At 36.6% G+C, this 14157-nt stretch overlaps 1 protein-coding gene across 5 annotated transcripts in view; it reads left to right on the plus strand.

Moving 5' to 3' along the window:
* Positions 1-14157, plus strand: part of FOCAD (focadhesin) — a 322164-nt gene that overhangs the window by 113066 nt on the left and 194941 nt on the right. For all 5 annotated transcript variants that reach the window (XM_073021655.1, XM_073021653.1, XM_073021657.1 and 2 more), the window contains one exon: positions 698-955. In XM_073021655.1, coding sequence (XP_072877756.1) covers positions 698-955 — 258 coding nt within the window. The remainder of the gene's footprint in view (positions 1-697; positions 956-14157) is intronic.

A 14157-nucleotide genomic window follows, 5' to 3' on the forward strand; every position in this document is an offset into this window, starting at 1 on the left:
TCTTTAACGTCTGTGACTTCTCCTGAGTTGTTTATTTACAGAGCTCACCTTGGCTACCCTCTGGCCCTGTCTGTACTACTTTATTTCTGCGAGGAGCCATTTCTCAGATTAATTTAGGATAATATCATCTCTGGGTATTGTTTCAGCTTAGAGCTGTCAGGCCATTTCCTATTGCACAAGTTACAATTATTAATGAATTCCCAGGCTCCAGCTGAACCAACTTTGTTCCTATCAACGTACTGTCTGTTACAGAAATGAATTGTCCTCAGTCCAAGTCTGCCATCTGCCCCAAACTGCTTCTGCGTAGGGCCTGGAGCTGGGCAAATACAGTATTTTTTTTTTTTTTAATCTTTTTTTCATTGGTGAATACTTTTTTAGTGATAATAGCTTTTTCCATACACAATTGCCTCTGGATCTTGTATATTGATTCATATTTTCTGCCTTAATGGGGAACGAATGGTAAATATGAGGGAAAGTTGTGATAAAACTCTTCTAGAGTTCCATCTAACAACTCTTTTCTCTTTGTGTAATCCTATTACCTCAATTATGTGCGGAGAAGATTTTGGCAGTAATTCAATTTGTATTCATATTTTGGAAGGAGTGATATCTTACAATGAAATATACGAATGCCAAAAATATATTTCTGACAAATATATTTATCTCACTTATTTATACCTCTCTTGTCTTTATTTTTCAGCTCTCCTACAAGCTTGCGTGCCCTGTAACCAGTATGTATGGTTCAATATTTACAGCCTGGACGATTCTTGAAGTAATGAGAGACTCGTCTGCTGCAAGTGACTGGTTGGCCTCAGTAGAGTCATTGCTTCCTATTACTACTGTGATCCCTGTGCCTGCTTTTCTTCTGCTGGCTCACCTCCTTGTTGAAGACAAAGGACAGAATCTTCACCAAATACTGAAGGTCACTACAGAATTAGCCCAAGCAGATTCCTCCCAGGTAAAGCAAGAGAGTGATGGAACAATAATGAGAAGAAAGCTTAATCATTGGAATTGTAGATGATTCCTGCTTTGTGGATTATTTGCAGCAGAGTTTTAAATTATTGGTTGATGATTCTTTTCTTTTTTTTTTTTTGCTATCTTTATCCTTCCATTTTTTTCTTCTTTTTCCTTACTCTGAGTTGATGTATACTTAATGATGCAAACATGTTTTAAATGAAAGCATACTTTGCAAGGAAATCTGCACATGGTGCTATTCTGGTTCTTCCAATTTTTTTGGTGGATTTGCTCTTTTGTAATGCTTTTGCCAACTCTTGGAACCTATTCCAAGATACATATCCATTAGTTTTAATGTTGATCATTTAAAGTGGACACAGATTAATCAATTCAGGATAAAGGAGCCTATACAATAGACATTAATATCTTTTTAACTTCTTGCAGTTTGATACTATCTTTATTGAGTCATTTAATAAGCTAAAAAATATGGACTTTTTACTATGTATGGTACAGATCTGCATGCTAGGATATGAGGGTAAACAATTTTTCTTCCTATCTGCACAGAACTTAGGATGTAATGAGAAAGCAGTCAGGCGTTAATAAGACTTCTTTCTGCAGCCTTTTACACCAACCACATATTTAGCATAATAACCTGTGACTTTCTTTTTCTCCAATTGATAGAATCTCTAGAATGCATTTCCTATAAAGGAAAGGTTTTCTAACCAAGTAGTTTTGACATTTTTGTTATCCTCTGTTTATTAGTATCTGTGCTTGGTTTTCTTTTCAAGAATGATGAAGAAACCTTCCGTCTCCCAATGGAAAAGTGATGTGTTCCTAGAGGAAAAACTTTGATGGTAGAAAAGGGGTAAATGTGTTTATCGGGGATATGAAGTTAAGTGAGTGCAGTGGCTTATGCCTGTAAGCCCAGCACTTTGAAAGGCTGAGGTGGGCGGATCGCTTGAGATCAAGAGTTTGAGACCAGCCTGGCCAACATGGCAAAACCTTGTTTCTACTAAAATACAAAAGTTAGTCAGGTGCAGTGAAGTGCACCTGTAATCCCAGCTACTGAGGAGGCTTGGGCAGGAAAATTGCTTGAACTCAGGAGGTGGAGGTTGCAGTGAGCCGAGATCGTGTCACTGCACTTCAGCCTGGGACTCTGTCTCAAAGGAAAAAAAAAAAAAGAACCAGATATGAAATTAATGTATTTGGAATTCCTTTTTAACCTCAAATTGTCATACTTGTTCCTTTTTGTTGTGTAAACAACTGCTGATATCTCACAAAAAGTTTTCTCTCTGACCTCATCTGTTCTGATTCTGCAAGTGGATTTGTAATGTACTCAAAATACTTTTGTTTCATGGTGTATGCATAATGTGAATCAGTTTAACTTGCTTTCTGCTTTATCTCTCCTTGTATTTTCTATAGTGATCCTACTTGTAACCAATGTTTTCTTTCAGTGTTGACACTTGGTAGGATAATCGCTAGAACAGTTAATGCAGATAATGCCTGGAGATCATCTAAAGAAGGATTCCACTGAAGTTATACAGTGGGTTACCTTGTTCTGTCTACACCACTGGTATAAAACATATATTGCATCTATCTATACACACACACAGGAAATTTGATCAAACATGATCAAATTCTATAAGTAACAGAAACCCATCTTAAACTGCCATAAACCGTTTTTTCCCCTTTATTTTTAGTTCACAGTTAACAATTGTACATACTTATGGAATACAGAGTGATATTTTGATATATGTATAAAATCTGCAGTGATCAAATCAGGATAATTAATAATAGTATATTCATCACCTTAAACGTTTATCATTTTTGTGTGTACATGTTGGAAACATTCAAAATCCTTTCTTCTAGTTTTTGTTACCTCTAGTATTTAGGACATTCATGGTCTGGACAGTATTTTCAAGCTACAGTTTCTTTCCTCTGTGAATTTGCTGGAAGCCCAAAGCCTTATAAGCTTATATTCAAAATTCAAAAGGAAGAGAGAAGTAAAGAATCCTCAGATTGGCCTTGCTTAGGTCATGTGTTTACACTGGACCAACCATCATGATGGGATAATGGGGCACTTTACTTGGCCATCCTGGGTAGAATAGAAGTAGGTGAAGTATCAGGTCCTAAAATTGTTTCTGCCATCAGGTTTATGTGGAATGGGGTGAGATGGCCCCCCAAAGGAAGAATAGATAGTGTACTGGTCATAGAAGTGGGAATGTGCTGAATAGGCAAAAAATGTAAAGCAGAACTTCTCAGTTTGTCTTTTGGGGGCCACTGAAATGTGGTATATGTGGTAGGTGTGCTGAGATATTATCCCCTCTCAGCATTCTGGCAGCCAGTTAGTTGTCTTAGCTCAGGCTGCCTGAAGTCTCTGGCAGGATGCTTCATAGTATCTGATAAATATTTGTAGAGGGAATACCTGACGAAAGATTATATTGTTTTGGAAATCAAGGCTATTTGTTTGTGGTTTTAAGACCTGAGAAAAAGGTCTTTCCTCCTACATTTCTATCCATGAGGTTTAAGGGTTTTTGGTAAGATTAAATGCTTAGGTATCTGAATTGAACTTCAACCACAAAGATGAGTAATTTTTAGATAGGCGGAGTTGGTCTAAAATAAAAGTGTAAATAGTTTAGTATCTCGCCTTCAATGGAATAACTCTAAATACTGTGTGTAAGGTGTATCAATTTCTTTTTGACTGATTTATAAAATAGAATATGCCAAAGAGCAAAAGCTCATAAATTTGATTTTAGAGAACCGCAGGTTCTTTCCTTAAAATCTATCCCCAATGATGGTCTTAACAAATTAAGTTTTGCAAAACTCAGTGCCTCTTTCAAATTCTTTTTGCTTGCTTGTTTTTCTCTTATTTGGAAGTGGGAATAGAGTCATGCTTATTTATTTTGCTTTGCTTTTACTTGCATCTTACAACACTGAGGTATTTTATTGTCTTTTTACATTTTGGTTGTTAAGTCTAGTTAAAGGTCTTGCATAATGGGAACAGTTGCAGTCTTCAATTATTTTATTCTTTGTGACGTTTTCAGAGCTTCAGTTTTTTTCCATGTGTAAAAGTGTACACATTTGATCCATTTGAAATCACTATGTGACTAGGTTCATGGGCCATGACTTGCTGGTCTTTGAAAAGTCATATATTATCAAATAGTAAAAGTTGAGTTATAGGGCAGAATCCTGTGATAGTTCTACTCAGGGTCATAAGCCATATTTTAACATGGAAAATGAATAGGAAATGTATGAAATTTAATGATCTGTAAGTTACTGCTGTGAGAAAAAGAGAAAATATATTCTATAAAAGAACTTGCACAAAGAGTCTTTGGACACTTTGTACTTTGTTCTGTTGTCACTGAATTCTATGAATTGCTACCCCCTGAAGTCAGTCGGCTTCCTGTGTTCTTCACACCAGCAAAAAGAAACCAGAATGTACAGTACTTTTAATAAATAGCTTGATAGATAAGAAGTAGTGTACTACTATTCCCTGGTAGCCATAGCATCGATTATACCTGGAGAAAAATTGGGATGAGCGTGCCAGCATGGAGCAATTAGGTGAAGAGAAACACAACCAAAATACAAGGTCAAGTTGCATGTACCCCATCCTGTGGCAATGTGTTTATTTCTTCCTTGTAAACCTTACATATATATCTGAAGGATAAAAAGCTTTCAACTGGCATTTGATCCCTTTTGTGTTTTCCTGGTTGTGTGCAAAAAGCCTAGAGTTTATACACAGGGAAGTAATTCTGTGTTAATTTCTTGGGACTCCTGGGTGTTAATGTTGGGCCGTTACTTTTGACTGGTCTACAGATTAGAAATGACTGACAGTTCTCATTGAAGGAATTGTAACTTTTCAGTTAAACCCCTACCAGTGTGATACTTACTGATGTACTGAAACAAAATCCGTTTGTCTGGGTGTAGAAATGACTGACAGTTCTCATTGAAGGAATTGTAACTTTTCAGTTAAACCCCTACCAGTGTGATACTTACTGATGTACTGAAACAAAATCCGTTTGTCTGGGTGTGTCACTGAACAGCAAGCATCAGAAAGGATGGGGTGGAGTTTGAGGAGAAGGGGTCCAAAACTGCATTCAGAACAGTGGAGTCTATCTGCTTCCAACTGATATCAGGGACTAGTAGGTTTGTTTCTGGTTAAAACTCTCCAAGGGATGAACTTCTGGTGTTGTAGAAGGACTGTGAGAGGGAATCAGAGCAGACTTTGTGGTAACTTTGAATTTCATAATAGGTAGGAGGAATTTTGCTCAAGGGAAAATACATTGAAGTCCATCATTGCTAGAACAAAATTTTTCTTATTTATTTAGTGGAGAGGGAAGGGCGAAGTGGGGATTGGTCCTCTACATACTTGTACCATGGCCAGACAACCTGAAGTGGAGCAGCAAGTTTACATGCCTCATCATTCTTCAACCCTTCCACAGTCAGCCCTTCAAATCAAAGGACAATCTTATTTATAGGAAACATTTATTTATATCTCTTGAATTAAACCATGCCACCTCCCTGCAACCAACTTGGCCTTGATTCATAAATATAAATGAATAGTTAAGGCTCACCAGACTTAAGAGAAAATTTAACAACGTAACTAACCAGAGCTTCTGTCTCTAGAAGTAAGAGAACTTAGGGAGCAGGAGGCAATGTAAAAACGATTTATGTCCTAAGAGATGTTGGAAAGATACTGTATATGTTTTTGTATTGTATGTAAAAATGCTACTAAGAGAAAGAAGACATTTGAAAGCAAGAGATTTCAGAAATTAAAAATGTGATTGCCATAGTGTATATATGGAGATTAGATTAGATTAGATTTGTATGATTATGGAGATTGTAAAATATTCATCTAAATATTTCATAATATAGAGCAAAAAGATGAAATTGAAAAAGTGAAGACTATGAGGGTCAACTTGGTGTTCTAACAACTTTCTAATAGGAATTCCAGGGTGAAAGAAACAGAGAAAATGAAGGATGGAAACTTAAAACACACCAGAAAACTCTTTCCCTGAGCTGAAAAAGGACAGAAGACTACAGATTGTTAGGACCCTCTGAAAGCTAAGCAGCACAAGTAATGATTTATTAATACCTAAATATGTCTCCAGAACCTCAAGGATAAAGAGAAAATCATAAGGGATTTCAAAGAAGAATAGGAGAAGAAAAACTTACTTAAAATTATATTGACCTTAGATTTCTCATTAATAGCACACTGGGCATTGGAATACGTTGGAGGATTATCTTCCAGTTTCTTGAAAAAAACTAATTTTGAACCTGGCATATTTCTTTCCATTATTCTATCTTTTGTGAGTAATGGCAATAAAGCCCTTTTTAGATTTGTAAGAATTTGATAATGTTTCAATATTTCAATAATATTTTTTGCTTACTCTAAAGAATATATTCATACAAAATTTAAAAGGAATCTAAGCAAGCAGAGAAGAAATATTGAATGATATCAAAATATCCAGAAAATTTTATTAGTAATGTTAAATAATTGTTTATATAAAACATAAAACAGGATAACTCCCTGGACCTAAAATCCTAGCTAATTAAAATATGGGAAGTGACTGGGGGTGAATAGTGGTATTGATAGTGTGAAGAGTGAGAACATGATAGACTAGAATGTTTTTTGGGAACTGAGTAGTTCTAGATGTCGATAGGAAAACAAGCTTAAATGTTACCTTATTAGTAACAATCGGTCTTCTATAATTTCAGAATAATATAACAAAAGGAAAAGAAATGTTTAAAAATGACAAATATTGCATAAAATAAGATTTTAGGAGCTAGTTCAAATATTCCTGTTACCACAATTACTATGAATGAATTAGATTCCCTTATCAAAGAAAGGCTCATATTGGGTTTAAAAAATTCACTTGTGTACGGTTTTCAAGAGACAGACCTGAAATTGAAAATTAAATGATGAAAATGAAAAGCTAAATAAATGATTAAGAAGACGCAGCATGTTTTGGGCTGGGCGCTGTGGCTCATGCCTGTAATCCCAGCACTTTGGGAGGCTGAGGCAGGTGGATCATGAGGTTAGGAGATCGAGACCATCCTGGCTAACACGGTGAAACCCCGTCTCTACTAAAAATACAAAATATTAGCCGGGCGTGGTGGCAGGTGCCTGTAGTCTCAGCTACTTGGGAGGCTGAGGCAGGAGAATGACGTGAACCTGGGAGGTGGAGCTTGCAGTGAGCTGAGATAGCGCCACGGCACTCCAGCCTGGGTGACAGAGCGAGACTCCATCTCAAAAAAAAAAAAAAAAGACACAGCATTTCTTAATATATTCATCCAAGATAGATAATACAGAATACAAGGTGAAAAGCCTTACATGGGACAAAGAGGAGATTTTATAATGATTAAGTCAGATTTGCAAGCAATTCCATTGAAATTAGTAATGAAAAAATTCTGTCTGACATCAGTTTTACTATTCATCTGAAGGTTCTGGTCATTATCAATTCAAGAAAAGAAATAAAATTATGTGTGTAATTAGGGCTGGTCTCGAAACCCTGATCTCAAGTGATCCACCCGCCTTGGCCTCCCAAAGTGCTGGGATTGCAGGCGTGAGCCACCACGCCTGCCCTGGAATATACATTTTAGTTGGAATTTAGGATACAAATACAGTTATTGAGGCACTCAATGCATAGGGAAGACAGGATATACCCTGTAAAAAGTCATAATAGGGGCCTTTTTTTATTTTATGCATGACGTTTACATGATCCTCCTTGAGTACCATTTTTGAGCAAACAGTGGAATAAAATACATATCTGGAGGTCCTGTGTTAGTTCTTTACTTTGTGAACCATAGTTTCATCAGCAGTACTTTTCTGTTGTATTTCAGATTTAATTTTCTTGTTGGAGAGTCAAAGAAAGGCAGTCACACACAGTCACAATTATGCTAATATGTGATAGCTGTGATTGAAATGATGGGTTATGATTTGGTGGATTTGGTGGGAAAAGTCAACCCCAGAATGCCTGAAGTTGGACAGCTGTGTTAACTCCTTTGCCAGAAGTCTCGAGTGCAGTCCGTTTGTCTGTTGAGCACACAGTGCTTCTACCTGACCAATGACGGTTTTGAGCTTTTCACGATAGATGTTATAATAGACTGTTAGGCAAGTTTTCAGGACAGTTAATATAATGAAGTTGGACACTCGGATGTAAATGTATTTCAAATGGGTAGACATGGTTACAACCTAAGTGGAGCCAGGCAGGTAGTTAAGAAGTGATTTGGGATGATTTCTACCTGGCAGGCTTGTGCTGTATTGATTGGACTTTTGGAAGCTGTGTCCTGTCATTCTTGCTTGTTACCATTTTTTTGTGAGAATGAATTACTTCTACATTTAAAACAATTTGTGTATTTTTCCTTTTGTCTCTAAAGAAAACAAGGGTGTAAAAATATATATAACTTGAATTTTTTTTTTTATTAGAGAATCAAGTAGCACTAAAGCTGAATAAGATGAGTAAGGACAAAATGTCTTTACACTTCCTTTTGAAGTGTCCTGTAGTTATCCTGAATGTAAGCTATCTTCAAAGGGAATTTTTAGTAGATACAATTAGATTTAGAATTCATAAAAGGAATTTCTCAAGGGAAACCATGTCTTACTTGTTTTTACCTCCTAGTAACCTTGGACAGTTCTTGGGCTTTGATATGTGTGTTGTTGACTTAATTAACACAAAATATATTAGATGTGTCTACCTTCTGTCCTAGAACAAATAAACTATTTTCCAATATTGTCATATATTATTCAGACTAATAGATGAAACACTGTAGAGTCCAGGGACAGGGTTTAGGTTAGGTTGGATTGCAGTAAAATTTCATTAAATGAAATCCTATTAATTTAGAGCTCAGGGTAATTTGATACAGGCTGAGTTAAAACAGAAGCAGGTGTTGAAGCTACTGTTTTTAGGCAGTTTGAATTTGCTCACTTGCTTTGGTACAATGAATGTGGTGATTTAAAATGGTCGAATTATCTATTCTTTAACAGATCAGCAGGGACTGGTACTTGGTAACACTTGGCTAATTAGTTCGTTACAGTATATATGTGGAAGTAATAGAATTTTATTTCTTTAACATTTTTCTCTAATTCCATATTGCCTCCTTTCATTATTTCCAGTAGTGTGAATTATTATTAATAATAGTTATACTGGTGACATTTTGCTTTATTTAGTGTCAAATTGTATTCAGTTTTTACTGGTAGAGGTGCAGCTGGATCTGCTTTAAGTGGACTTATGGAATTATCCTTCAGCTTGAAATACTATAGATGCCTTGTTTTTAGGAAATGAGAGGACAGGTGAAAAGAAGAGAGAGGATTGCTGGAGAAAGTTGCTAGAGGGTTATGAGTGCCACAAGTGGTAGCTCCTTATCTCAAGCCTAGTGACTGGAACTTCAGCCTACCTTCTACCTGCCCCCTGTGCCTCTCTCTCTCCAATTCAGCTTAATGTGTATCCCTTGTAGTTGGGGTGGACAAATGGATACAGTGAATTGGTGACTACCTGAAAAATTGAAAAGGGAGTGATGGTCTGCCTAGTTGTTTTGATAGTGGAAGTGAAGGAGAGAGTACTGCAGTATAGGATCTAGAATTTGTTGAAGTAAAAGATGTGTTAGTGTTCCCTTTGACAGAACATAGGGAACATGGGCAAGAGAACTCTAGGGGAATTGTTTCAGATCTCTTATGATAGGGCTGCTTAGAGGAGTGTACAGGACTCTATTGAAAGAAGCAGGATCCTAAGGATTGTGGAACAGAGGAGAACATCTCTCGTACATCAAGAGTCTAAAGAGAACTTAATCTTGCAAACTTGGGCTCCTTGCTATGGAGCAGTAGGTTAATCCCCTTGGGACCTGTTCAATGTGCAGACACCCTAACTCAGTGTTGAAGGAGTGCTGACATTGCTCCCTAGGGTGAGCAGATTCAGAGATGGAAGTGGTGTGGGAAAGCCAAGCCTATCAGCGTCAATTAAAGGTTGTAAGGTTAAGGGGATCCCTGAGAATGCTGTTGGTTACCATTGTGGCCCTTTGCCACAGAGATTCTGGATTTAACCTTCCTAATCTCATCAGTGTGGGAGTAAGAAATGTGGAGATAATCTCAAGTTTAGGCTTCAGTGGGCACTGATTGATAATGCCAAACCATTTACTATAGCAGAAATTGCCAGAAGGTGGGTTCGATTCACAGCTTTTCCTTTGGTTTCCACTGTAAATTTGTGTGTGTGTGTGTTCCTGAGGTTTACAAGTAGAAGTCTCAAAATTCACTTTAGCTTAAGCTTTCCTTGGTGATGTCATATGTCTTTAAATTTAATGATAAATTGATGAAATATCATGAAGCCAAAAAAAAAAAAAAGTATTTGTGATAATCAGGTATGCCCATTCTGTTGCTTTTCAGTTTTTTCCCTTTGAGACAATAGTGGAATTTCACTAGCTTGATAGAGAATTTTTGGTGCCTGTTTTAAAGTACTCAGTGAACATTTGATGAGTTCTTAGTTACTTTTTGAAGCCAGGGAGGTTTCAGGCAATGGTCTGCAAAATTGCTAAAGAAAGTCCTGGGATCATTTTTAAAACAGCAGAAAAATGAAGAATCATGCATGCATATACTATGCTGTCTTAAATCAAACCCTGGCTGAAGCTATAGTGACACATGCTGTTCATGAAAGACTTAATACAGTCCTTCTAATCGGATGAATTGTCTTGTTGTGCAAAAACTGTTATTACACTGTGTGTGAAACCAACCATGCTGCAGGGGGAAAAATTAAATCGCCTGACTGAGAGGTCACTGGTGAATAGTAACACAAGATCTATTACCGTTATTAGAGACTCTGGAGGACATTCACCCTTTTATGGTCTTTCAACTGCTGGAATGAAATATTTTAGTGGTAAATGACACCCTTCTGGGAAATCCTTCTGAAGATTCATTCTTTGCTGCTTGCACGTTGGAAAAAAAAATTGGGTGGCGGGGGGGTGTCAGGGAAAAATCACATTATTCCTTTCAGATCACTTAAAAAATTTACCTAATTTGATTTGGTTTGATAACAATTGCCTTTAAATGTTTCCCATTACACCCTTCTTAATCTGTGTCTATTAGGACCACACTTTGTCTTTTGTAACATGCACGTTCTATAATAGTTTCCATAGGGAAATTCACGTTAGCATGAAAGCCCAGACACGAGGGTGGATGTGGTTTATGTCAAAATCAAGATTAAGCACTTTAAGATACGTGAAGTGAAAAGTCTATCTGCTTATTTTGTTTATTTTCTTTTAAGGGCCTTTGAATGTATATAAGGAGGATTATGTGAATATATATTTTTAGTTCTGCATGGCAACCATACTGAACAGTAAATATTTTAAGAAATATTTTCAGAAGTTAATGAATAGCTATTGATCTGAGGTGAAGCTTTATAACACAGTTATTCAAGTGGCAACCAGAGTTCCTTTCCAATGGATTATATTTGTTATAAACTGTCAATCCATTTGTTACAATTTATTACCACTCTGGAATTTTCTGCCTTTTTGCTATTGTGCTGTATGGTTGGGATTTGTTTTTGTGGGAACAAGAAAGAAACAAAGTGTTCAGCAATACTATTGCAAACGATTTGGATAATTTTTTTTTTGTTAATTTTGAGGTCAAATACCTGAGTTTCTCTTCCTTCCATTATTTTATTTCAGCATCTTTCCCCCCTGTTTCTTCTAAAGCTTTCTTATTTTATTGCCCAAAAGATATGGAACAGTTAGAGTGATGTGCATAAGCATATAAATTCTGTTAGATTTCTCAGTGTCTGCTTTTGTTACAGGTATTTTGATGGGTTCATTAAAACATATCTGTTGAAATGGGGGTTGGGAAGATGAAGGAATAGGGGAAAGGGGATACATTGTCAGAAAGAATAATACATAGATATTTGAGCTTCACCTGGAAATAAAAATAATTTTGTAAAATAGGAGATAGAAACCCTTTGTCAGGTTGCTAATGAGAGGCTTGACCTAGCTGCTGCTGCAGCAGCATCTTTGGGGATGATGAGAGATGCAAAATGCACTGTTGCTAGGCAACTCTCTTGGCTGCCTTTGGAGCAGGTTCATATGTGCTAAGAGCTAATGAATCCTCATGTCTGCTCTTTGAAACTGTTCAAAAGCCAATGAAGACATACCCAGACATTTAGCATTTACAAGTACCTGGACCATTCTTGCCATGTCATTTACTCATTAAAAATTAAGTTGACCATTTAGTGAGTACCAAATATTGCTTTATTTTTCAAGGTAATCCAAGATTTGAGCCCTAGTAAATATGTTTTCAGAAAGAAGCCCGTGTCGATGACTTACCGCTGATGGGTACTATTTAAATTATTCTATATGAAGCATTATTTTAAATTTGAATGCTTCCTGCCTCCTCAAATGTCAGGTTTTTGGAGCCTGCCTCTTTCAGCCTCTTAGACATTTTAAAATTATACCTGCGTGCTTTGTTCAGCCCAAGGTTGTTATTTCTGAAGATGCTAGGAATCTGGAACCCAGAACTAATTTTGTAGGCAGTTTGTCTAAAATTCCCCCTTTCCCCCTCAAAAATTCTAGGCATTAACCGTAAGACAAGCTACAGAATAAGAATTAAAACTTGATAAGGAGCATTCATACATCAAATAATGAATCTAAGTACTTGTAAGATCCCACCCAACCTTTAATAATACCTTTCCCTCAGGGTCATTGTGAGGACTGAAAGATCCTGTACATGAAAAAACGTTGTAAAGTACCATGTAAATGCTAGTTTTTTACGTTGAATTCCATCTATTAATGATCATCTAAATTCAGCAAGCTTTTTCTGTTACTAGATTGTTAGCTATTAGGTTTATTAATATTTTGGTAATATGTGGGATAATTATAGTGGAATTTATTTGTAGCAGGATTTAGCCTATACCTGTTAATATTTTGGTTGCACTAACCTGTGATTTCTCTTAGTGTCATAGCACCCAGTATAATACCGTGTGATAAGAGGCATTCAAGAAAGATTTATTGTTTAAAGAAAGTTATGTAAACAGTCTGCGTAGATTAAATTGAATTGGTTTATTTCTTGTAATATTTCAAAATATATTAGAGATTCTGTTATAATTCTACAAATACCTGTTTTCCTATCTTTAAAATGAAAATAACAAAAGAACCCACCTCATTGAATTCATCGTGTGGATTAAATGAGATAATCCAGAGTATAGTACTGGTTTATAGTCAGTGTTTGATGAAAGCTATGTATTATTAAAATTATAGTTGATTTTTATAACTTTTTAAATTCATTTCACAATTATTTGTCTGCTACCTTATATTCCAGGAGCAGTGCTAGACTGTTTAGTTAGATGACATGTTCCTTGTCCCTCTGGGGCTATCATCATATTTTATTCCCCAAGTACATCAAAAAGGAGACATTAATTATTATCTGTGTGTGTGCACGCGCCAGTTTTAAACAACATTTAGATGCAAAAAGGGGATAGAGAACAGTGCTGTTCAATAGAAGTAAAAACTTACATACTTAAGTTTAAGTTTTCTGGCAGCCACATTAAAAAGTGAAAACAAATAGGTGAAATTAATTTCAACATGTTTTGTTTAACTAAGTATATTTGAAGTATTATTTCACTATGTAATCAGCATAAAAATTATTACTGAAGCATATTATATATATATTTGTGCTAAGCCTCCCAAACCTGGTACTATTTTGCACCCACTGCACATCTTGATTCAGACTAGCTACATTTCAAATGCTCAGTGACCGTATGAGGCTAGTGGCTACTGTGTTGAATGGTAAAGGTAGTAAAAATTCCCAGTGCTCACTGTTTCAATATAAATGTAAATATGTACCTAGAAGTACTCCTAGGCTCGGTGTGGTGGTTCACACCTGTAATCCTAGCACTTTGGGAGGCGAAGATGGGCGGATCACTCGAGGCCAGGAGTTTGAAACCAGCCTGGCCGACACAGTGAAACCCTGTCTCTAATAAAAATAGAAAAAATGAGCTAGACATGGAGGTGCACACCTGTAATTCCAGCTACTTGTGAGGCTGAGGCATGAGAATCCCTTGAACCCGGGAGACCGAGGTTGCAGTGAGCTGAGATGGCGCCACTGCACTCTAGGGCGACAGAGTGAGACTCTGTCTGAAAAAAAAAGGAAGACTGCTTATTGGTTTGCTTAGCTAGAAATAGCCTCACAGATTCTGCAGTGGAGCGGAAACGTAAAATGGTCAAGAACAA

This window comes from Chlorocebus sabaeus, chromosome 12 (assembly GCF_047675955.1).
Source record: "Chlorocebus sabaeus isolate Y175 chromosome 12, mChlSab1.0.hap1, whole genome shotgun sequence".
NCBI lineage: Eukaryota > Metazoa > Chordata > Mammalia > Primates > Cercopithecidae > Chlorocebus > Chlorocebus sabaeus.